The sequence below is a fragment of the Podarcis cretensis genome, assembly GCF_951804945.1.
Source record: "Podarcis cretensis genome assembly, chromosome: 3".
Classification (NCBI taxonomy): domain Eukaryota; kingdom Metazoa; phylum Chordata; class Lepidosauria; order Squamata; family Lacertidae; genus Podarcis; species Podarcis cretensis.
This window is the reverse complement of record NC_137172.1, coordinates 108,121,803-108,146,692: the sequence shown is the minus strand read 5'-3', so window position 1 is coordinate 108,146,692 and position 24,890 is coordinate 108,121,803. Positions and strand designations below refer to the sequence as shown.

The 24,890-nt window shown below is 44.9% G+C and overlaps 1 protein-coding gene across 2 annotated transcripts in view; it reads left to right on the top strand.

The window, feature by feature from the left end:
- VSNL1 (visinin like 1) overlaps positions 1 to 24,890 on the top strand; it is a 111,787-nt gene that overhangs the window by 46,321 nt on the left and 40,576 nt on the right. For both annotated transcript variants that reach the window (XM_079970175.1, XM_079970174.1), the window contains exon 2: positions 10,213 to 10,379. In XM_079970175.1, the coding sequence (XP_079826301.1) occupies positions 10,218 to 10,379 (162 nt within the window). In that variant the 5' untranslated portion in view covers positions 10,213 to 10,217. The remainder of the gene's footprint in view (positions 1 to 10,212; positions 10,380 to 24,890) is intronic.

Below are 24,890 nucleotides of genomic sequence, written 5' to 3'. Positions count from 1 at the left end.
AGAGCCTCTTCGGCTTGCCGATCTAAAGGCTCCTGAAGGTAATGGGAAGAAGAGGAGGAGGAGGAAGAGTTTGGACTTGATATCCCGCCTTTCACTCCCCTTAAGAAGTCTCAAAGCGGCTGACAATCTCCTTTTCCTTCCTCCCCAACAAACACTCTGTGAGGTGAGTGAGGCTGAGAGACTTCAGAGAAGTCTGACTAGCCCAAGGTCACCCAGCAGCTGCATGTGGAGGAGCAAGGAAGCGAACCTGGTTCACCAGATTACGAGTCCACTGCTCTTAACCACTACACCACACTGGCTCTCCCTTTATATGAAGCCCTTTATATGTCCAGTTGTCCTTTGTCAACAACATATTGTTGCTGTTTTTTGTGTTGAATGTATGCTCTGTAGTAATTTATGGACCTAATTGGTATCTAAAGCCATTTTGCACATAACAAATAGGAGCCTACACAACAAAACACTGTTGCTGTACGTAGGTTTTATTTTATTTGTTTTACATCTTATATTTTTTACATCTAGTTTTTTTCCTTTAGTTTTTTTGGGGGTGGGGCAAGAGAGTGGGACCCTAAGGTATATCTTGTTTAGCTTATATGTAAATCCAACACTGCTTGGACCCAGGCTGAACGAAAGCATCAGCCCCTGTAGGATATAAGCAGTTGGCTTTTCTCCCAGAGGTTGTGTGAATCAGCCTCTTTAGTGAGAGGACGGTGTGGGTGGAAAGGCAGGAAGTAACAATGCCTTCTATTTATGAGGTGAAGTGACAGGTAAAATGACAGGTGATATTCCCCCATAGAGATCTGACCTTCATTTCTGCTACCTGCCTCTGCCCACTACTTCCTAGAGAGGAGGGGGAAATATTTTGAAGGGAAGCCCGCAACTGCCGGCGAATTTCCTTACTGAACCCCACTGTTAATTTATTTTTTTAAAAGTGTGGGCAATGAGTCCCATCACCTGGCATTTTTAAAAACCCCATGTTTGATCATACTTTCTTTTCCCCACAAATCAGTTGCCCCCCTTCATTTCTAGCGGGTTTTTTTGGGGGGGGGGAGGAGGCATCTCCATAACTAGAATATTAATCTGCCTGTGATTTTCTCTCTCTTCGAGTTATTATAGCTAGTTTTTCTGTATGAATCATATGTTGACTCGCCTAGCTGACTAACCATCCTGACCACTGTTGACGTCTTAAGTCGAAAGCATAAATCCACTCATTTTGTTCTGCCGGTGCATGATTCATTTAAAAATAAATAAAAATAAAGTAATGTTTCCACGGTATTTAATTGCAGATTGTCAAAAGGTATTCACAGAGGACATTATTAATCTGATGACTGATGATTAATGAATGGCTTAAAAGGCAGATGTACCTGGGGAGCAATAGCTATAATAACTACTGAAGCTTTGTTTTAACATTTGAAAGGGGTTTTCCGAAAGATGGGAGAGTGGATATAAAAAGCTTTAAACTACATTTGTGCCATCTATTTCCATTGCTATCCGCTGCAAATAGACTTCAATCAGTACAAGTAGTACAAGTGACAAGATTAATCTTTTCCCGTATGTTCAAGTTGTATACTTGCAATGGATCTGCCTAGCATCTATATGCAAATTATTGGTTTATTTCTGCAAAGGGCCACCAGGATTTTGCAGGGCTGCATCTGATCAGGCTTCACTGCCTTGATGCTGGCACAAGAGCAAAATGGAAGTTTTCACACCATCTGTAAACCCAGACCTGTAATTGCTGATGTGCTGGTGGGGCACTGCCACTGCTTGGGCATAAATGTGACATGCTAGGTACAATAGGAAGGTAAAAAGGTAAAGGACACCTGGATGGATGTCCAATCAAAAGCAACTATGGGGTTGCGGTGCTTATCTCACTTTCAGGCGGAGGGAGCCAGCATTTGTCCACAGGTCATGTGACCAGCATGACTAAACTGCTTCTGGTGCAACAGAACACTGTGACGAAGTCAGAGCGCACGGAAACGCCATTTACCTTCCTGCAACAGTGGTACCTATTTATCTACTTGCACTGGTGTGCTTTCAAACTGCTAGGTTGGGAGAAGCTGGGACAGATCAACGGGATCTCACCCCATCGCAGGGATTCAAACTGCCGACCTTCAGATCAGAACGCCAAAGAGGCTCAGTGGTTTAGATCACAGCACCACCTGCATCCCAGCTTAGGAAGAGGAGGCATGGGCACCACATTACTTGAAGATGGCGCCCAAAGGGCCAAATGACACATTTTATACTAAATGTGCAGCTAGGTCTATTTTTTCCTTTGCTTAACTCAGCCATAGGCAACCTTCGGCCCTCCAGATGTTTTGGCCTACAACTCCCACGATCCCTAGCTAACAGGGCCAGTGGTCAGGGATGGTGGGAGTTGTAGTCCAAAACATCTAGAGGGCTGAAGGTTGCCTATGCCTGGCTTAACTACAGGAGTTGGGGAATGTCAGGGGTTGGGGAGAGGAGGAGTGGTGGAGACCACCTCCCCATTCTGACCTTTCCAGGGGGGAGGAAGAGGAAGACAGTATAGATTTACAACAGGGGTTTGCGGGAGGTCACAGCTCAGAGGCAGATCAAGGGAAAATTTGGGAAATCATGGGGGAGGAGGAGCAGACACAGCCGGAGCAACAGCTGGCTGACACGTTGTCACTAGAAAGCATTCCAGACTCTCCATCTCCCAGAACCTGGCGAGCCTTAAAAGTAGGAGAGCAAAGAGCTCAAAGACAGAGGGCACTTAGCGGCATCTGTAGAGGACATGATGATGATGATGAAGAAGAATGAGGAAGTGGGAGAGAAGGGGGGGGTGGAGATTCACTTGGGGCAACGCCATTATCCAGGAGGCTGGGTTCTATAGTCTCTCTGTAAAGTTTGGAATAAAGAAACTTTTCCTTATCTTTATACTTGCCTGGGCAACCAGCCAGGAGACAGTGACAGCTTCCTGACAGGGAGTAATGATTTTCCCTGGATCTTCAGTGCATGAAGAGGTTTATCCAGCCTTCCCCAAGCAAGATCTGGACAAAGACCACCCCTTCCTGCCTTGCGCACAAGGTTGTGAGGATCAGACAAATGGGTGCTGTTAAGTGTTTTGAGTCCCATAGTTGCCGCAGATGTTGTGCAACTGGGCTTTACCCTGCGGAAAGGCAAACTGGGAAGCAAGGAGGGGAGTGTTTTCGCTGGGAAGCCCTGGCTACCTCTTTCCTGTGTGGAAGTTATAAGAGACCACTTGAGCGGTAAAGATGGCAAGCCACTCTCTGCCCTTCCTGCTGCAGCTAAGGTGGTTGTGTGTGGCTCAGATTGCCTGCCACTATTAAACATTTTTAACTGCACAGGGGTGTCACGGGCCAAGAGTCAGCTTCACCTGCTGAGCAGCAGCCTGAAGGAGCAGAAGGCGAAGTGACTCCACCTGCTGCTGATCAGCCTTCTTGCTCCTGATGAGAACCAGCTGGCTCCAGCTTTCTTAAGCAGGTGTTTCCAGACTCAATCAGTTGCCGGAAACAACATTCGTCGTTCCTGGCCAGACCTTGCTGTTGCTTGCTTTTTGTGACCATGGGCTCTTGCCTTTCTTGACCCCCCCCCCGACCATGTGACTGAACTGAGATACTCCTGACCTTAGGAGTGGACTGAACCTTGCGTTCGGACTCTGCCCTCAGGCAAGTACCCCTGGCCTCGCCTGCCACTCAGCTCTGCCGTCGCTGAGCAGAACGGGACAACAACAAGGGGACAGTTTAGAAGTGAATCATGGAATCGCATAGTTGGAAGGGATCCTCAGGGTCATCTGGTCCAAACCCCTGCAATGCAGGACTCTCAACTAAAGCGTCCATGACTGATGGCCATCCAACCTCTACTTACAAACCTCCAATGAAGGTGGGTCCACCTCCTTCTGACCATTCCACTGTTGAATAGCTTTTACTGTCATAAAGTTCTTCCTCTGGTTGTATCTCCTTTCTTGTAAGTTGAATCCATTGGTTTGGGCCCTACCCTCCAGAGCTTGTACCATCTTCCATGTGACAGCTATTTTGTTGTTGTTGAATTAATAGAATCAAAAGGCAAAAACAGAAATGTGTGAACGTACCCTCAGATGTACTTTTATCTTGTACACACAAAGATGGAAACCAAATCCTTAAGAGCACAGGGATGTCAGCGCAATGTTTGGCGGCAGTCTTTTTATCATTCCACGTATTTTACTATGGATATTATATTTCTTGCCATATTTATACCATTATTATTATTATTATTTATTGAATTTATATACTGCCATATACCTGGAGGTCTCAGGGCCGTTCACAGAAAAGATCAACATAAAAACCACAAAATATATAAAATATATAATCAGAATATAAACAAGCCAGTAACCCCCCTTCCCGCCAAAAGAGCCACTTTCAGGGAGCATTACCAGCATGGAATGCCGATGCTGTTGAGAAAGTCTACTTACATCTCCATCCACTTTCTCTCTCACTCGCTGAATGATCAAACCAAAGGAGATCGCTATGCCTCTAGAGCCCTAGTGACCAAGGAGGCAGCAGAGGGAGGTGTCACAATGAAGGGCGTGTCACAAGGACCTCCGCAACCTAGCAACCACCAGCACTGAACTGACACTACTCTCAACTGACACTACCAAGTTTGCTTATATGGCTTTTAATCCATGTTCAGCCCCAACACATTTTAAAAGGGCATTGGATGTCAATCAGATCGACGAAAGGCCTGGTTAAAAAGGAATGTTTTTGCCTGGCGCCTAAAGGTGTATAATGAAGATGCCAGGCAAATTTCCCTGGGGCGAGCATCCCACAGATGGGGAGCCACTGCAGAGAAGGCCCGTTCTCATGTTGCCTCCAGACCTTTCAAGGAGGAAGCACATGAAGGAGGGCTTCAGAAGATGATCTCAGGGTCCGGGTAGGTTCATATGGAAAGAGGTGGTCCTAGAGGTATTGCAGTCCTAAGCCGTTGAAATACTATAAATACTATTACGCTATAAATACTATAAATATTGTATTGTATTATCATAGTAGTCTGTCCTGTATTTTAGTCCCTTCTAAGGATCACCATATCAGTGCTGTCTAGAAAACAATCTGTATTGACATAAACAAATCACTTCCCAGTGTCATGTCAGCATTATTACCCCACCTCGCCAGGGATGCAGGTGGTGCTGTGATCTAAACCACTGAGCCTCTTGGGCTTGCCAATCCAAAGGTCGGTGGTTCAAATCCGCGTGATGGGTTGAGCTCCTGTTGCTCTGTCCCAGCTCCTGCCAACCTAGCAGTTCGAAAACATATCAGCACAAGTAGATAAATAGGTACCACTGTGGCGGGAAGGTAAATGGCGTTTCCGTGCACCCTTTTTTCCATCATGGTGTTCCGTTGTGCCAGAAGCGGTTTAGTCATGCTGACCGCATGACCCGGAAAGGTGTCTATGGATAAACGCTGGCTCCCTCAGCCTTAAAGCGAGATGAGTGCCGCAACCTCATAGTTGCCTTTTGACAGGACTTAACCGTCCCGGGGTCCTTTACCTTGACCTTTTACCTATTAGCCCACCTTGAATGCTCTTTCTGGTGTATACCCACAATCTGTGTCATGCCATATCCAGGCGAGTGCCACCACAGGAAACTAGTTTGTCACAAATAAATACTGTGCCTAAACTCTGCATGCTGGTACACTGTTTACATTTTTGCTTTGGGTGCATCTCCGTACCAGTGCTGCTCAGGGTGCTGAAAGCCTGACACATCTGTAACTCCTCTTTAAATGTCATGAATGTTGCTTTCTCACCAGAATATTCCTGCTTAGAGTGCCAGCCAAAAAGCTATGGAGATGCAGGTTAATTCTGTGTCCAGGGCAGCTGTCTACCAGCTCCATCTGGTACGTGGCTAAGACCCTACCTGCTTGCGCACTCTCTCGCCAGAGTAGTACATGCCCTGGTGAACTCCTGTCATGTAATTGATCTTGACGAATTAAGTAACTGAATCCAGAAGAAATCTCATCTGTTTTAAAGCCTTGGTTTTTGAGCAGCTGAGGCATTGAACAAACTAAAAACTGCTGGATAAGAGCGGGCCTTTTCTGCAGTGGCCCCAGCCATCAGCAACCTCCATACAATCCAAAAGGCATAAACTGTGATGTGTTTTCAACACCTATTAAAAATATACTAGTTTGTTCAGGTGTTCCATGACTGTTTATATTTAGGTTGCTCTGCTCTGTATTTTGTTTTAGTATTCTGATTCTGCCTTTTTGTCGATGGTGGGTTTTTTTCATTTGCTTTACATTCTAGACTTGCGATTTTACGGTTTTCATTCTGTCTGTGTCAGTCTATAACAGGGATTCCCAAACTTGGGTCTCCAGCTGCTGTTGTACTACAATTCCCACCATCCCTGACCACTGATCCTGCAAGCTAGGGATGATGGGAGTTGTAGTCCATCTGGATACCCAAGTTTGGGAAACTTTGGTGTATAAGTTGATTAAATTAACTAATTGCTTCTCATCAATGAGAAAAAAGGAAACAGTAGATTTATTTCCAATTAATAATCTTGTATTTTGTGGTGCAGACTTTCTCTAAATACATGCTAAAGTTCTTTATATCCCCTGTGAATAGCATAACCTTGCAAGGAGTTCCTGATGATAGCTTTGGTTGGAGCGCCGTGTAAGATTTCTGTTGCTTTCTCCGGTTGGGAGCCTGTTAACACTCAATCTTCGTGGAACGTTCTGGCAACTGTTCTATTCAGCCATTTTATGTTATTTTATTTTGCGGGCAAGATTTTGCTCCGTCAGCATGAGGGCGAGGATGAAGTTTTACATTAATCTCTCCCCCTACTGTGAACCAAGAATTATATATGAAAGGGTGAAACACGTGACAGGGATTTGACAGCTTTCTGCTGCTTCCTTCTGCTTTTCCTGCTGACATGACTAAGACGAAAGGCAGTGTCGAAAGAAGCCCAAGAAGAAAGGAACAATGCAGAGGTTTGTCAGGAGTTGCAGTTATTACTAGAGCGCAGCAGGGGATTTGTTAAAACTTACTCATGAAAAATAACACGGAAATTGGCCTATTATCGCCCTGCACAGGATTCTGCACATATCTGGCCCATTTCCTCTCTGTTTATGTTGCAAAACGCAGGGTCAACTGGTTGGGTAGTTCCATCCAGTTACAATGCAGGCAGGTTTTTATGGCTGAGTCTCTATGACTAATATAGGATGGGTAACCTCTCAGATTCACAACTAGGAAAGATGGTGCCAGAAACATTACGAAACAATGCAGGACAGTTTATCTCCGCTGCTATGATCCACACCTCTAAGCAGATGTGCTCAGCTGGGATGTTCAATTTGGCTTAGAAAGTTGGTGTAAGACAAAGCTTCACGCCCCCAACACACACGTGGAGGCTGGCTTCCAGCCCCGCGCGATCAGGGGAATCCTTGGGCCGCGTCATCCCCTGGCCAGCCAATCAGCTGGCTCAGGGGGTGTGGCTTGCCTCATTTAAGGCAAGGGCGGCCCGGGATCTCCCTCTTTGGCTGCTCAGCTTCTTAGGTTTCCCACCCGCCCACCCTTCAAGGTTCCCCTTCTGACCTTGCTATGGACCTCGGTTGGTCGCCGTTAAGGGGACTGGTAGGGATTTTTTCCACTTGGCAAATTGGCACCGGCCATTTGGTTTTTCGCCTACCTCGTAGCAAATCGTCGCAACTTCTTTGGTTTTGGCGGTTAGGCATTGGTAGGGGTATTGTTGTGTAGATGTGTTGGGGGGGAGGAGCGCCATCATCTCCACCAAATATTGAAGGGTAGTCCGGTAAAGGATTCCGGGGGGCGTGGCCTCGTCCGAAGCCTATGGAGGTCAGGGCCTAAAGTGCGCCCCCGAGTGGTGACCCCAGGGGAGATCCTAGTTGATGTGCATCAGCTGGGCTCCCCCTGCTGATGGTAACCCTTCCCGGTCTTCAAGCAAACAGGCTGAAGCCGGATAGTCGGATAGGACCAATGCCTAAGCCAATACCACTCTTTACCTGTAACCAATAAAGTTGTGGCCAATTTTAGCCCATTAACCTAAAATAATTGTGCCACATGTCGTTTTTCCTACTGGTGGGAAGCGGGACCTCGCCACGCAACAGGTCCATGCAGTGTCAACAGAGCGGGGCTCTTAAGTTCCAAAGCCTAACTCTATTGAGGCCAATTCCAAGATTCCCGTTGGTTGGAATGATGTTGGATTGAACTCCTCCTTTGTTTTGTTAGCAGGTTTGGGGCTGAAGCTAAACACACTGCCCTAATATAAATGAGGATGTCACTCATTGGTAGGGCTGCCATCCGTCCCGATTTTCTTTTTTTAAAAAAAATAATAATATTTATTAACATTCTAAAGACTGCAAAAGAAAGACAAAGAATTAAACAAAACAATACAATACAATACAAAAACAAAAACACCACACAACACCAACCCCCAAACATTAAATTAACAAAACCAAACAAACACAATTTAAAACACATCTAATAAGTTCAGTATCTTAACTTTCATTTACTTGTTTCAACGACCTCACACCTCCCTTTTTGTATTCCACTTTAATTAACTGTTTCAGCAATTCCTTTCCATCTTCCTCTGTTTTCTGTCCTGTAATTTATCTTAACATATTCTAACCTTATTTTTCCCTTTAATATATAATTGTCTTAACATATTTTAACTTTATTTTCCCTTTAATACTCTAATAATCTATTTGTACTTAATTCCTTGTAACATTTCTACTAAAGCCATATAGCTCCTTTCCAACATTTTTCTAACACTTCAGACTTCAGCTTGCATCCTCATTGCTTCAATCTATTTACAAAAGGGTAAGGTGGACTTCCTGTTTTAGACCTCCCCGTTTCGGCACCAAATTTAAGACGTTTAAAAATCCAATTCTCCGCTCTACTCACGGGTAGTTGCTTTAAGATCAAATTGTCCACAGGAAAAAGTCAGCGCTCTCTGGCAACAGCTATGCGGCTTCGCTCCGTGGAAGAAGCAGTCAATTCGAAGCACCGCGCCGCTCACCCCACGTCGCTCCGGATCCCCGAAACCGGGTTTCCCCGCGAGTAGGGGAGGCGCAAAAGGTGCCAGCCCAAATCCCACGTTCACAGGCTTCACCCACCTGTGATTTCTAGTGGGTCTCTGCCTTTGCCGTGGCGGCCAGACCCGGATTCCTACGAAGCAAATTCCTCCCGATCAGAGGAATTCCGCCATTACCGGAGGCGCTAACCTGGAAGTCCCCGTCCCGATTTTCTTGGACACATCAGGGAAATGGTCAGCATTTTGGCATCTGGCAAAGCCTTGGAAGATGTTGGGATCCGTTTTGTGGCAAACTAGATAATCCATGAATTACCGTTTTCTTACTCTTGTTAATTAGATCCACAGCCAAAAGCCCTTGATTTACACTTGATAGCTGTTCAGAAATGTTGTGCATAGTTTGGATTGTAATTAACAATGTAGTTTTGCTAATAAAAGAAGTAGCTTTTGGGAAGAAGATGAAAGCTGAAGGGGTATAATTAGGATAAAGGATTATTGCAGAATTCTCTGTATCAAGTAGAACAAGGCAGATAATAGCTCAGTTTTACTGAACGAACAAATACAAGGGAATGCGTCCAGAAGATTACAGCTCCCTCCCCCTTTTTAGGATTTTTAAGGAAGGCTCATATATGAAAAACTACTGTAAATTAGCACTGACATTTCAAGAGATTCTTGGCTTATGTACATACATAAAAGTCTAGTTGAAGGTGCCAGGCCATTTGGAATGGGACAAGCTGGAGGAAGTAGCTGCCTCATTAATATGATTGTTTTGATGGAGGAGTGAAAGTCAACATACATAAAAGCACTTTGGTATTATGTATTATAACTCAACGTTTGCAACTGTTCAAGGCAAACTATGTATGTAGTCAGAATCAGATAGTAGCACAATGGTATCTCTGACTACCGTGCATACCAACTGACTGCAAAAGTGACAGGAAAGTGTTGGTGCCAGGATCACGCCCACTCTGCTGATTTTTCTCAGCATGGCGCAGATTTCCTTTTTCAAGGAGTGGGAGGCATTTGTATGCCTGCCCATCACCACATGTGGAGATAAAAACAACCGTGGGATTGATTCCAAAGGTAGCTTGGAGAAAAGGTATTCCAATTCTGTTCAGTTGTACTGAACTCCAAAACAATGCCGATGACTTAATGTGAACCATCTTGGGCAGCCCTTGAGATGGAGAACTGATCTTTCTTGCTTTCTTTTTTGCCTTTTGCAGGCATAATGGGGAAACAGAATAGCAAACTGGCTCCTGAAGTAATGGAGGATCTGGTGAAAAGCACAGAGTTTAACGAGCATGAACTCAAACAGTGGTACAAAGGGTTTCTAAAGGATTGCCCTAGTGGGAGACTGAACCTCGAGGAGTTCCAACAGCTTTATGTAAAGGTAAGTTGGTTTCTTTCTTTCTTTCTGCATGGTGACTCTAAATGTGACACTGCAAGGTCAGAAGGTCGATCAGAAGGTCGGTGGTTCAAATCCCCGCAACGGGGTCAGCTCCTGTTCCTCTGTCCCAGCTCCTGCCAACCTAGCAGTTCGAAAGCATGCCAGTGCAAGTAGATAAAGAGGTACTGCTGTTGCGGGAAGGTAAACGGTGTTTCCGTGTGCTCTGGTTTCCATCACGGTGTCTCATTGCACCAGAAGCGGTTTTGTCATGCTGGCCACATGACCCAGAAAGCTGTCTGTGGATAAATGCTGGCACCCTCAGCCTGAAAGCGAGATGAGCGTCGCAACCCCATAGTCGCCTTTGACTGGATTTAACCATCCAGGGGTCCTTTACCTTTTCTTCTTCTTTTCTTTTAAAGTAACTGTTTTCCAGCCCCGGAAGGAGCATGGCGAGCATTCATGCACTGCAGCTGACACACTAATGTGTTGCGATACAGTTTGGAAAGCTCTGCCCTAGCAACATTTGGTTTTCCGGAAGGGAATTGTCTTCCTGTGGTTCTACTGTCTTATGCCCTTTTTCTTCTAAGAGTTAACACGGTGATCTCCTGAGCCAATGTGCCCCGCTGACATTAGCACTTCTTCAAGAGCACCTTGGACATGATTTGTGATGTGTGACAAAAGTTGGCATCTGCACACACCATGCTGTTTTGTGACCTTTGTGTGTTGGATTTCAATTTCTTTAGCAGCTGTGCCACTCAAGTGCACAACAACTTGTGTTGTGCCCTTTTCTTTTTGAAGTGGTGACAAGACACACACAACACATCTTCCCCCATTTTGGGAACACTTTGTTGCCTCCCTAGCCCTCAAGTTTGTTCACTCTCCTGCCATTATTGAAATGCACATCTCCCCTTATTTTATTTTTTAAAGTGGGAAGCACAAACCTATCAATTCTCTACATTGAGGCTATCACCTGTTAAAAATTGTTTGAGCTGTGATATCCTGCCATTGTATTGAGACTCACATGCATATAGCGCTAGGTGGAAAATCCAGGTTTTATAATTATCTGTTTCAGTGTTTCCCAAACTTGGGTCTGCAGCTGTTTTTGGACTCCAATTCCCATCATCTCTGACCACTGGTCTTGCTAGCTAGGGATGATGGCAGTTGTAGTCCAAAAACAGCTAGAGGCCCAAGTGTGGGAAACACTGAAATAGAGAACCCTTAGACCTGTGGCTATCTCAGTGTTTTGGGGGCCTCAATTTCCCATAAGCCCCAAGCAGCATAACCCAGTCATGGTAGCAAACTCCCCAGAATTAGTCTGTTGCATCAGATACAAAGAGCTTTGTGGCATCTTAAAGACAAAGCGACTTGTTGAAAAATGAACTGTTGATGTCGGCCCTAACTGGCAGAATCTTATGTGGTAATAAAATGGGTTCATCTTCTTTATGGTTATAATTTTTGGATATAGTTATTTATAACATAACAAAGAATAATAACAAATGTGACATAAAATAAAAGCAGATACTGTTTAGTTCTGTCCGTCTTTAGGTTGCCAGAAGACTCTTTGTAGCTTTGCCGCAACAGATTTAACACTGACCATCACGGAAGACCGATAAGACTATTTGGTTACACTTAATTGTAACCAAAGATCTCAGTTGGTGTTGCGACATTTGACTACAGTGTGGAAGAAAACCTGAGGAAATGCTAAGAGCAAAGTTGAAGTTAGACTAGAGTTTTGCAGTGAAGTACTTTATGACAGGACAATCAAGGATAGCTTGGCTGAAATAAGGTTCCCCTAGGAGAATCTAAATAAGATTAGCCTCAGAAAGCTACTGTACTCCAGAGAGGGTGGTAATATTGCAGCTTATGGAGAACCATGTTCCTGAATTTTTTGGTAGGCCCCTGAAGACCACAAAGAAGAGACCAAGCTTAGCTGCCAATCTTATGACTTCTAACCATTTTCCCCTGACTGCTTTGAGAACTGGAAATGAGAGCTATGATAAACACTTGGTTCTGTATCATGGATTAGAGATATAGTTGGGACTGTTGTTCTGAGGTTTATGATAACATTTGATAGACTGTGAGCAATTAATACTTGCAAACATCTCAGGGGGAGGTTGCTGGAACTTGATCTGAACTTATCTTTAGACACTTGCTTAAACATTTCATAAACTCTATTTAATGTTAACAACTACTCATGGGCGTATGTAGGATCTGACCTTTCTACACATGCGTCTTATCACTTGTTGTGTCTTCTCTTCAAATATCCCTGAAGCTGCACTCCATAGAGCTTCGTATAGGAGTCTCTATGCCAATCCATTCTTTTAAACAGTTTGCTGAAGGCCACTCAGTGACCTCGTGGGCTTCTTTTTCACATTGTTTGATAGCAATCCATGTCCTTGCATAGACTAAACCAAACCAACAAGCATTTTGTCTGTCTTCAAAATATTTCCGTAATGCATAATTCCAACAACAAATGCCAAATTGGAAGTGTGGGATGTGCAGAATCCCTTGTAAGCTTCTTTTAAAAAAAATACTTATCTACCCACTGGCTAATTGACAGGGTTTCAAATGAATAGTTTTTAAATAAATAAATCACACATGAAATTTATGGCCTTTGTGCAAGTTGCCCTTTCAGTAGGTAATAGGAACACAGAAGAGGACTGGAGCTCCAGACGAAGAATAGACCTATGTCCCTCCCAGATGTGTCCATTATCCCTGATCATGTGTGGATCTACAGTTATAAATAAGTCAGAAATTAAATTATAACAAAAGAAATAAACTCTATGGAACAAAACAAAACAAAACAAAACAAAACAAAAGCTCTATTATAACAAAAGAAATAAACTCTGTGGAAAAGCACTTAAAATTTTTTTTTGCTCTCTGGTGCCATCTGGTGTTGCATGTTTATAACGCATTCAAAACACTGTTTGTTGACGAATGTAGCTGAGTACCACGAATGGCTGATGGGGCTGAGTTACAACAACATCTAGACAGTTTCAGGTTCCCCATCCCTGCTCTAGACAGTGGCCCTAAAACTCAACTCCCATCTTACTTTATGGCAAGATCAGTAGCAGCTGGTGAGATGACATGGGTATGGATTTTGTTCCTCTTCCCAACATACTGGGCTGCTGATGCTTAATGAGAGGGGGAGTGGATGAGGTGCAGGCAGCTCCAGCTGCCGGTCCAATGGTCCAACACCCAGCTCTTCTCCTTCTTGGTAGACTCCAGTGACTCATTATGTTGGGAAGCTGGGAGAGCATCACTGCCCATTACTAGGCAAGATACATCTCCCACTGAGTCACATAGCTGTCATTTCCCATATTGGGATGCGGGTGGCGCTGTGGTCTAAACCACTGAGCCTCTTGGGCTTGCCAATCAGATGGTCGGTGGTTTGAATCCCTACGATGGGATGAGCTCCTGTTGCTCTGTCCTAGCTCCTGCCAACCTAGCAATTCAAAAGCACGCCAGTGCAAGTAGATAAATAGATACCTTTGCAGCGGGAAAGTAAATGGCATTTCCATGCGCTCTGGTTTCCGTCACAGTGTTTTGTTGCTCCAGAAGCGGTTTAGCCATGCTGGCCACATAACCCAGAAAGCTGTCTGTGGACAAACGCCAGTTCCCTCGGCTTGAAAGCAAGATGAGCGCTGCAACCTCCTAGTCGCCCTTGACTGGCCTTAACTGTCCAGGGCTCCTTTACCTTTACCTCTGCCCACAATTGTGTACATGGTATGCATGAGAACGATGCACTTACTCATCCAATATGAAGCTAGAGAGATGAAGGGGAGGGAGCATTGAAAGCATGCTCCCCAGAATACGTGCTTTCATAAAAAAATTCTGCCAATTTTGTAAAGGGATAAGTTAAGCTGACAGATAGCACCCATGATCACCCTGTGACCTTCATAGGAAATGGGGATTTTAATCTGGGTTTCCTTCGGAAAGATAGCACATCTGGAAAAACAACAACAAGCAGTCCTTCAAAACTAAAGTCACAGAGTGAAGATTGTGCTTTCCTGTTCAACTCAACACAACTTAAATGTGCCTCACACTGGTTCGGTTACACCCAAAGGGAACACAAAGTTAATCAAGCCGTGAGCCTTTTCACTGGGAGTTTGCTACTGAATTGCTGAAATTGCTGTTATGTAGTGAAAAAAGGTAATCTGAGTTCTTACAACCCAGCAATTTTCATAAAGGATGCACTGTTGGCAATGCAACATTTTGCATTGCCATTATTCAGCTTCCTGTAACGCTTCTGTTGTCACTATGAATACACCTCCTCCAGACTTGCACTATGAAAAGAGGGTGTTGCGCCAAACGCTCCCTTGCATAGTAGGCAGCGTTGCTTGTGACCTCGCGACTCTTACGGGAGCCAGGAATGTGTTGCGCCTCCTGCCACGCTTGCTAAAATGATTCATATTTAGGCCCAAGTCTTCCCGTGGGGCAAGAACCAGGGGCAGGCCCTCCAGAATCTCATATCTTCATTTCCTAACAGTTCAGATTTTTTGTATGGGTTAGGGGTGTTCGCAAAGGGGGGGGGGCAGAATATTCGGAGTCAGTGATACTTCCTCATGTACCAAGTACAACAACAATAACAACTACTTCTTCTTCTTCTTCTTCTTCTTCTTCTTCTTCTTCTTCTTCTTCTTCTTCCCATGCCCATCTGACTGGGTTTCCCTAGCCACACTGAGCAGCTCCCAACAGAATATGAAAAAAACACGATAAAACATCAAACATTAAAAACTTCCCTAAACAGAGTTGCCTTTGGATGTCTTCTAAAAGTCAGGTAGTTGTTTATTCTCTTGACATCTGATGGGAGGGCATTCCACAGGGAGGGCGAGACTACTGAGAAGGTCCTCTGCCTGGTTCCCTGTAACTTCACTTCTTGCAGTGAGGGAACCACCAGAAGGCCCTTGGAGCTGAATGATGGGGGTGGAGACTCTCCTTCAGGTATCCAGTACCAAGGCCGTTTAGGGCTTTAAAGGTCAGCACCAACACTTTGAATTGTGCTTGGAAATGTACTGAGACTCTTGGGCTTGCCGATCAGAAGGTCAGCAGTTCGAATCCCTGCAATGGGGTGAGCTCCCGTTGCTCCTCACGTACCATAATGAATGGGCCTTGAGCTTGTTTGGAGGTTCTAGCAGGGGAGTGCAGCTATTGTATACCCTTGACCAAAGAATGGTACACTCCTGTCTGGGATGGTCGTCCTCTTCCACTGAGCGGTGAGGGAGGAAGGGGACACCTGCCTAGCCAGCCAGATCAGCCGAATCAACCCTGGCGATTAATGGGGTGACAGATGTCTCAGCCAGATCACCCTCACATCATGTCAGGGAACGTAAGCTGGGATTAGACTGTCGTGAGACAGGTTAGTTTTGCCCTACTGATGATGTGTTGTTGTGATCGTAATCCTGCTCAGTCTGAGAGGAACCGCAGGTTCAGACCTTTGGTGTATGTGCTTGGCTGAGGAGCCAATGGGGTGAAGCTACCATCTGTGGGATTATGACTGAACGCCTCTAAGTCAGAATCCCCCCTAAACGTGACAGTACATAATGAATGGGTCAGAATTTTGCAGAGTTCACCAAATGTTCACGGTCACCGGCTGCTTTTCACATGTCGTCAGTTTCACACATTACAATGGAGCTGTCTTTTTTCATTCCTCTGGAGTCGTCCCATCCACCCAGCAAGGTCTGTTCAGATTCAGTGTGCTGCTGATTGATGGGAGCAATATTAAGAGAGGACTGCGGCCTCAGACTCCTACACAACTTGTGGGATTCCCAGAGGTGCTAAGTTGGCCCCAGGCTGTAAAGGTTTCACAAGGTTGACCTAGAGTGTGCTTCAATAAAGAGGGCCCACCCCCTAATATTCTTAAGAGGGTCTATTCTCCAGACTCCATAGAGTAGCCAGAGGTAGGGAGGCAGAAAAAGGTTCCCCTTTCCTTCCACTCTACAGTTTTAATCTGAAATCTTATGCGCAGTACTGTGCCCAGAGCTCAGAAACTGATCATGCTAATGAAGTTCCCTGTCACAAAATGCACCTAGAACAATGGGAGTTTCGAACACTGCAATGGCATTGGAAGCTAATGTTGGCGTTGCTGCCAGCAGTAGCTGGCAGAAGGCTCTCCAAACGGTGGGGAAGAGGAGCAGGACCAGTGACAGCAGGCCCAATGGATCCAAAGCTGGCCCATTTCTTGGAGAGAGAGACCTTCTCTCTGCTGGTGTGGCGAAAACAACCACAGCATCCACTCTGAAACCAAACCACCCCTTCTGTGCTGCCCTACAGCCTCCCCTTAGGATTGTTCTGTCGGTGTATTTCTGTTTTTTGTTTTTGGCCTGCCGTGTGGCAGCAGAACCTGCACAAACGCCACACTTTCCCACACAAGATCAGCACCTTCCCCAAAGCACCACCTCACGGCAAACTTTCACGAAATGCTTTGTCGATGTTGGACCAGTTCCAGTTCCCAATGTTTCCTGAAGCTCTCTTCAAAGGCAGTAGGGCTTGTAAATCCTTATCACCTCAGCAGCCAGAGCACCAATGGGGTGGGCGGGCCAGGTGGCCCCATATAAATTGACCACAAGATGTGGCACAGACACATCTTTTGAGTGGCAGTGCCCATCAACTTTGGTGGGGGTGGCACCCTCAAATATTGGGGGGGGGCCTGGAGGGAGCTTGGCCCCCAGAAATGGGCTCCTATGTTCAGCAGCATAGGAGAACCACTTCCTGCATTGCGCCAGTACATAAGAGTCAGTGCTTTTTTTTCTAGAAAAAGAGGTGCCAGAACTCACCATGAACACCTCCCTTATTCTCTTATAATGGCAATGGCACCCATCTGAGAAGCGCCATAGCTGAGTTCCGGAGAGTTCCGGCTGAAAAAAAGCGCTGGTCAGAACTTCTTGCCTCAGTTAATGTGGGAGGCATTCCTGAGCCATTTTCTCCCCACACAAACATTAGCCTGGTTCCTAGAAGGACCTCCTTGTGGTGGCCCTGGGTTTTTTCTAAGAGTTACTTGACCGGCATGTGGAGGCATGTTATGGTGGCTTCTCCTCCACTTGAGGCAACTTTGGAAGAAACGCTTTTCTAATGTTTTCTATCCATGGCATTCATATCCCACTGTCATTAGCCCAGGCAGATCAACAATGAGCAATTATGCACCGTCACGACCAATTTCTGCCACGCTCTATGCAGTGGTTTTTGTGTGGCATCAAACTGTAGCCAAACACCTTGTGAGTCATCAGTCTAGATACCTTGTGTAATTGCGAAAGGCAGCCGTTGAGATTCAGGTCATGTTTCTGCTAATCATAGATTGAGCATTTCCAACACCTTGGGACATCAGCCTTATTTTTTTCCTTCCAACCTGAAGGAAAGCAAATTTCTCTCTCTGTGTTCCATTAGGGTTTGCACGAATTGCCGTCTTTTTGCCAACAGAACCGCAGAGCTCTTCCAACGAACTTGCTGCACAAATTTGCTCTCTTAATTATATATTTCAAGCGTGACAAAACAACAGTGAGGGAAACGTTTGTGCTGGAAAATTAAGTTGCTGAAGCTACAAGTGAGAGAACAAAGGGAGTGAACGTGCTGCCTTTCTGGTTGGTGCTAGTGAATTAGGTTGGGTTGTTTCATATGTTTTTACAGAATCCTTCCTGCTTAGGGGGTTTCTAGCTGTTTCCATGGCAGAAGCAGGTCTGTTTATGAAAAGTACAGAATATTATTCAGCCTGTCTTCTAAATTTTTTTATTAAAAAGCCCAAATAGCTATATGGAGGTGTTAACACTAAGAGTCTACTTGAGCGTATTGCTGAACTGTTAAAAGCATCAGTGAAAGAAACCGAGTCCATTATTCCTAATGCTTTTATTCTTGTAAGACAACATATCAAAGCACATAATAACAGTTCCTTATGTGCGGATCCATTCACACACCCTAAATGTAGCTTGGCATGATCACTATCTTCTGTGCTTGGGATAAGGAATATTGTTTATCCTCCTGGTCAGATTTAAGTTTGTCAGAATGGAGCAAGTTGGTTTTCTGAACCTCTGGTATGTTCGGGACCTTTCTGGATGGATCAGTGCTTGGCCTCTTTCCATGCCAGATCTCGCTCACAAAAAGAAGTATCTGCCTGTAGCGAGGTAGGGCCAGCCCTACCTATAGACAGAATGCCAATTTAGCAGTTCAAAAGCACACCAGTGCAAGTAGATAAATAGGTACCGCTGCGGCGGGAAGGTAAATGGCATTACTGTGTGCTCTGGTTTCCATCATGATGCCCCGTTGCGCCAGAACCGGTTTAGTCATACTGCCCATTTTAGCCATTTCAGCATAGTCCATCAACTTCATCTGCCAGCTCATGATTTTAACTTTAAACCGGTTTCCGGCAATGTATCGCTACATCGCCCAGGCCTGCACACATCCACACACGTGATCCAGGAAGACCATACATTTCCCAGTGTACTAGGAGAACTGTGTACAGACAGGGCCCTTGTGGAGGTAATGGACAGGGCCCTTGTGGAGATAATGGGCAGGGCCAAGTGATGCTGGTCCTGCTCCCCATGTTCTTTGAATGTCTGAACAGGGCTCCTTAGTTTTCCGAGGCTGCGGTACGGACTATTCTCCATTCCGTTCCTGCTGCCAGTACTGTGCCAGAGTGCGCTTCAACATAGTCAAGCAATTTAGCTGCTTTTGGCAGAGGCCTTCCTGCATCTCACATCGCGTTATTTGTCAGCCACTCGCCCCCAGGCTGTGCACATGGCCCCATTTCTACTTCTGCTGAAAATAAGCTGCATGCGGGAGGACTGAGGAAGAGCAGTGCTGCCTGATCTTGCAATGTGACGCACATTGGAGGGCTAGTAGTTTGAAGCAATTTGCCTGGCCTGAATTGGAACATTGGGGCAGCATGGGAGGTTCTTCTTGAATCTTTGTGTGAGCAGATGTGGTTATGGGTGGCATCAGAGCCCAGCTAACCCGCTCCTTGCAGCTGAGTTGGGTAGAAGTGATGCTTGACTGGGTCCCAGAACAAGTATACTTGACTGATCCAATTTATCTGAGATTTGATTATCCCACCTTGCTTGGTGGCCCATAGAAATCTGCAGTAAAGGGTTCTCTTCTAGCAGCTGCTTCAATGACTTGTAGGACAGTAGCACTCTAAGTGGCTGGATGGTTACGTGGGAGCCGGTTGAAGTTAAATCCTTCGAAGACAGAGGTCCTCTGGCTGGGACGGGGCGATATGGGATTGAGGGGGCAACTCCCATCTCTTGCGGGGGGTGCAATTAGTGCCAGCACCGTCCGTTAAGAGTTTGGGTGTAATCTTCGATACCTCCCTCTCCATGGAGGCGCAGATTACAGCTATAACAAAGGCGGCATTTTTTCATCTCCACCAAGCTAAGCAGTTGGCTCCTTACCTCTCTCGCCCTGACCTAGCCACTGTGATCCACGCGACGGTCACCTCCAGACTGGATTATTGTAACTCGCTCTATGTGGGGCTGCCCTTGAGACTGACCCAGAAACTCCAGCGGGTGCAGAATGCAGCGGCGAGACTCCTTACGGGATCTTCACTGCGAGATCACATTCACCCGGTGCTATACCAGCTGCACTGGCTCCCGGTGGAGTACAGGATCAGGTTTAAGGTGCTGGTTTTAACCTTTAAAGCCCTATATAGCTTAGGACCCTTGAACCTACAGGACCGCCTCTCCTGGTATGTCCTACGGAGAATCTTACGGTCTTCAAACAAAAACATCTTGGAGATCCCAGGCCACAGAGGGGTTAGGCTGGCCTCAACTAGAGCCAGGGCTTTTTCGGCTGTGGCTCCAATCTGGTGGAACACTCTGTCATAAGAGATGAGGGCCCTGCGGGACTTGACATCTTTCCGCAGGGCCTGCAAGACAGAGCTGTTCCACCAGGCCTTTGTTCAGGGCGCAGCCTGACTCCCTCCTTTGGCAATCTTCACAGAACTTTAGCTTAATAGTTGCCATCAATTTGATTTTAATTAATTTTTATAATTAAATGTTTTTAGAATGTTGTATTATTTTATTGTTGTTAGCCGCCCTGAGCCCGGCTTCGGCTGGGGAGGGCGGGATATAAATAAAAATTATTATTATTATTATTATTATTATTATTATTATTACTATTATGAAACAAACCATAATCTCTGCTTTAGTCCAAATTGAGGATTCCAGTTTGTTTCCTTATCGATAAACAATGATCTATAACCAAGGTTTGTTCCTGACTTACTCATGGCTTGGATGTGGCCCTAAGCCGGGGTCACGAATTCTTCCAAACCATGACTTCCTGTCATGTACAAACAGGGCCACCTTGTTCATGAGTTTGAGCCCTGAATTGCTTGACCAACCTTGTATTTGTGTCTTTGTTTTTGATTTCATTTCACCAGTTGTTTGGGTCCCTTGGATGGTACAAGTTGTGGCTGGGCTTGGTAGCCAAGGGTTTGTTTATGGTTGCAAGTTGTGAAGTCCCTGCTAGCGCAACAATCTAATTTATTTATATACAGAAGGAGATTTGTATTCCTGCTCTTCTACGTGCAACTCGAGAGTTGCAGACAGCAATTTAAAATCAAAATGTCATAAAATACAGCAAAATCATAACATGCATTATTGTACGTGTTTATCAGCACTGGTGTTGTCTGGTAAAGTTGCGTAACTCCAGTTTATATAGGGTGAGTTTCTTTTCTTTCTTTATTTTATTGGTTTTCCAAATTATTACAAATCAGTCCAAATCATTTTAATTTAATACAATTTATTCTTTAAAAAAGCAGGTTTCCCACTTCTGTTGCAAACATATGTCCATTTCTTCCTCATGTTGCTTCTTCATTCTTCTTAAATCTCCTCTTAATCCTTAATTTATTTTCTTCTTTTACCGGGAGATTCATTTGACAGCTTCTGACAGTTCCCCCTCCCCATCTGCTTTCAAACTTTTCAAGTACTTGTTCCTCGCTCTGCTATCTTGTATAGAAGTTCATATGTCAAGTTACAGGTAGGTAGCCGTGTTGGTCTGCCGTAGTTGAAACAAACAAAAAAATTCCTTCCAGTAGCACCTTAGAGACCAACTAAGTTTGTTATTGGTGTGCATACACACTTCGTCAGATAGTGTGCATGCACACAAAAGCTCATACCAACAACAAACTTAGTTGGTCTTTAAGGTGCTACTGGAAGGAATTTTTTAAATTTTGTTTCATATATCAAACAATGTTTACATTGCTGTTTTCTGGTGCAGCCACAAATTGGGCGAGAGCTTGGGATTTGGCCAGCAGAGTGCTTATTTTAATTTTCCCACTAAGAAATATCATTACAAAAATGAAGGAAGAAGGAGCAGTTTTTCAATAAGATGTCTAGCTGTAACTTAAAGGCTAAATTCCTTTGTAGCATGAGTTTTCATGTGCTAGAGCCTTGTTACTAAGCTGGATCAGTGAAACTTTCTGCCTATGGGGTTTAGCAAAGCTACACTGGAGTATATCAGAAACAAATTCTTTTTGTACTTGATCTCCTTTATTTAAGGTCCCTAAAATAGTAATTTGCTTCCTTCTTCAGTAGCTTGCCTGGCATGGCAAATGATATGATAAAACCACGCTATCAGAAGCAGACACAATTTTGCTCTTGTGCCTGGTGAGAAATGCAAAATTTGGCAGATTAAAAAGAAACTTACTTACATGGATTGTCAGAGTTTCTTGATACTTCCATAATCTCAGAAAACGCTGAGTAAAGGTCAGTTCAAAACCTAAGAGTAAGCTGGAATAATCTACTAAATTCCAGTTATAAAGCACTGCCGAAATTCCCTCTGCACCCTTCTTACTTTAATTCAGAGTGCAGTCCTATGCAAACTGGGAGTGTGCTTGCATAGGTTTTGGCTTGTAAAATACATTTGTTTAACAAAGGCAGCTGGACGGCCTCGGTCCAGTATACCTGAAGGAGCGTCTCCACCCCCATCATTCTGCCTGGACGCTGAGGTCCAGCGCCGAGGGCCTTCTGGCGGTTCCCTCATTGCGAGAAGCAAAGCTACAGGGAACCAGGCAGAGGGGCCTTCTCGGTAGTGGCGCCCGCCCTGTGGAACGCCCTTCCAGCAGATGTCAAAGCGATAAACAACTACCTGACATTCAGAAGACATCTTAAGGCAGCCCTGTTCAGGGAAGTTTTTAACGTGTGATATTTTACTGTATTTTTGGTTTCTATGGAAGCCGCCCAGAGTGGCTGGGGAGGCCTAGCCAGATGGGCGGGGTATAAATAATAAATTATTATTATTATTATTATTATTATTATTATTATTATTATTATTTGCAAGCTTTGGCTTTTAATTAGAAATGCAAACAATCTTGCAAAGAATTTTTGTTAAGTCTGAAGTAGGAATCCCATTAAAAAAAAGAGGGAAGTAACTATCTCCTTGCTTGATTCCTTGCTCCCTTTTATTTCTTCATTTTTTGTGTTTTGAAATGATAGAACCCACTGATTAACTGCAAAAAGGTTGGAGATCAAAAGCGAGGATCCAGCCTCTCTTCCCTAACCTCATTTTTTAAAAAATAAAGCTGGATTCCCATCTTGCTACAGTTAAATAATGGAACAAGACTGATTAGTCTTGCATTTCTGTCCCTTTGGAATGGAGCTAATAGCCCTCACAGACAATAGTAAAATTTCCCAGGACTACCGTATTTTTTGCTCCATAAGACGCACCTGACCATAAGACGCACCTAGTTTTTAGAGGGGGAATGCAAGAAAAAAAATATTCTTTAAAGGGAGCGCTGAGCAGAGCCTGTACGCATCCCAGGCTCTGCTCAGCACTCCCTTTCACGAGCCGCATGGAGCGTGTGTGCAGCGCTTGCAGGCTTTTCCCCGAGGAGGGAGAAGGGCAGCCCGTCACTGATGGGCTGCCCTTGTCCCTCCTCAGGGAAAAGCCCCCAAGAGCCACACACACGCTCCGCACGGCTCTTGGGGTCTTTTTTGGGAGGTGGGGGAAAGGACTGAGGGGCTAAGCCCGAACAGCAAGAGGGAGCGCTGCGCAGCAATCCCTCTGGCTGTTCTGGCTTCTGGGATAGCCGCGCAGCTTGCATTCGCTCCATAAGACACACACACATTTCCCCTTACTTTTTAGGAGGGAAAAAGTGTGTCTTACAGAGTGAAAGATACGGTTCTTCTTCTTGTTGTTTTATTAGATTCACAAGGCAGTTGACAACTTATCCCCATACACTCCTCAGAGCAGGGAGGACTTTTCACCAGAATGACCCTGGCAGGAGGAATGTCAAAACCTGTCAGTCTTGTGGACCTGCAAGCTCCCTAGAAATCACCTTTAACAGGTTTTGAATTGCAATGCTAACTTTTCTAAGCTCGCTCCCGAGATTGCAATAGATAGTAAAACAAAGATTTTGTCGTGGCATGTGATGCTAAGTAAAAGACAAATATTATTTAGCATTCCTTGGGCTGTGTTAACCAGGAAGAAAAAACCAACAGGTATGTCATTTAAAAAGATCCACCTGTTTCGCTTTCCAATTGTACCTGCATCAAAATCAATCAATAAAAATATCCATTGATCATCCTAGAATATGAGCCCCTTATGAGCAGGCCACGTCAAGGGATAGTGATGTGATCTAAATAACTAACAATTATCAGAAATTATAGCAGAAAACTCTTCCCCAAGCAGGCATGTTTTTTTCCACAGCTGTGGAGAGGTTGAATAATATCACCTGTTGGCTCAGGAATAAATCCAAATCCAGTGTTTTTCTTTGTGGTTTTTTTGTTAATACAGCTGGTGATATAAGTGAAATATTTGGGTAACTGGAAGTTGCTGTTGTTGGCATCCGTCTTGTATTGAGAGACAATGGAGTGTGTCTCCGGGGGTGAAGCCAACCGCTGGAGAATCACAGCGCCTTTTGTGGCTGCAGAAACCAGTAACTCTTAACTGCTGCCTCCTGCATTGTTTTTGCTGAGTTAGCAGCACAATAGTGACCTCTCTAGGGCACAAGCCTCAGCAGTAAGGTCTTGGGCTGTCCAGGCAACAAGATGCCCCTCTCAGCTATAAAACTGCAGGAGAATAAGATGTTGCCTCATCTCTTCAATGTGTTGTTCCACGTCCTACCAGATATTGAATTGACTGAGAAAAGATTTCTCTCTCTGTTTGGCAATCAGTCATAGCCAAGTAAGATTGTCTTCCATGAATACGGTATTAGCGCTGTGTCCGTACGTGACTGTGGAGGCCAATTCTGGATCCACATGTCCTTCTACAGTGAGGACATTGGTTTCCGGGTGGAAGTTGATCACGGTGTGGATTTGCCAAGCGTGTCTTCCTTTTAGCACGTTTCTCCCTTGCGTCCTGAGTTTGAGTGTCTTCAAAGCCCATGACACCTTTGGGAAAGGCTGTTCTCCAACTGGAGCGCTCGCAGGTCAGTGTTTCCCAGTTTTCAGTGTTTATACTACATTTTTTTTTAGATTTGCCTTGAGAAAGTCTTTAAACCTCTTTTGTTGACCACCAGCATTACGCTTTCCATTTTTAAGTTTGGAATAGAGTAGTTGCTTTGGAAGATGATCATCAGGCATCCGT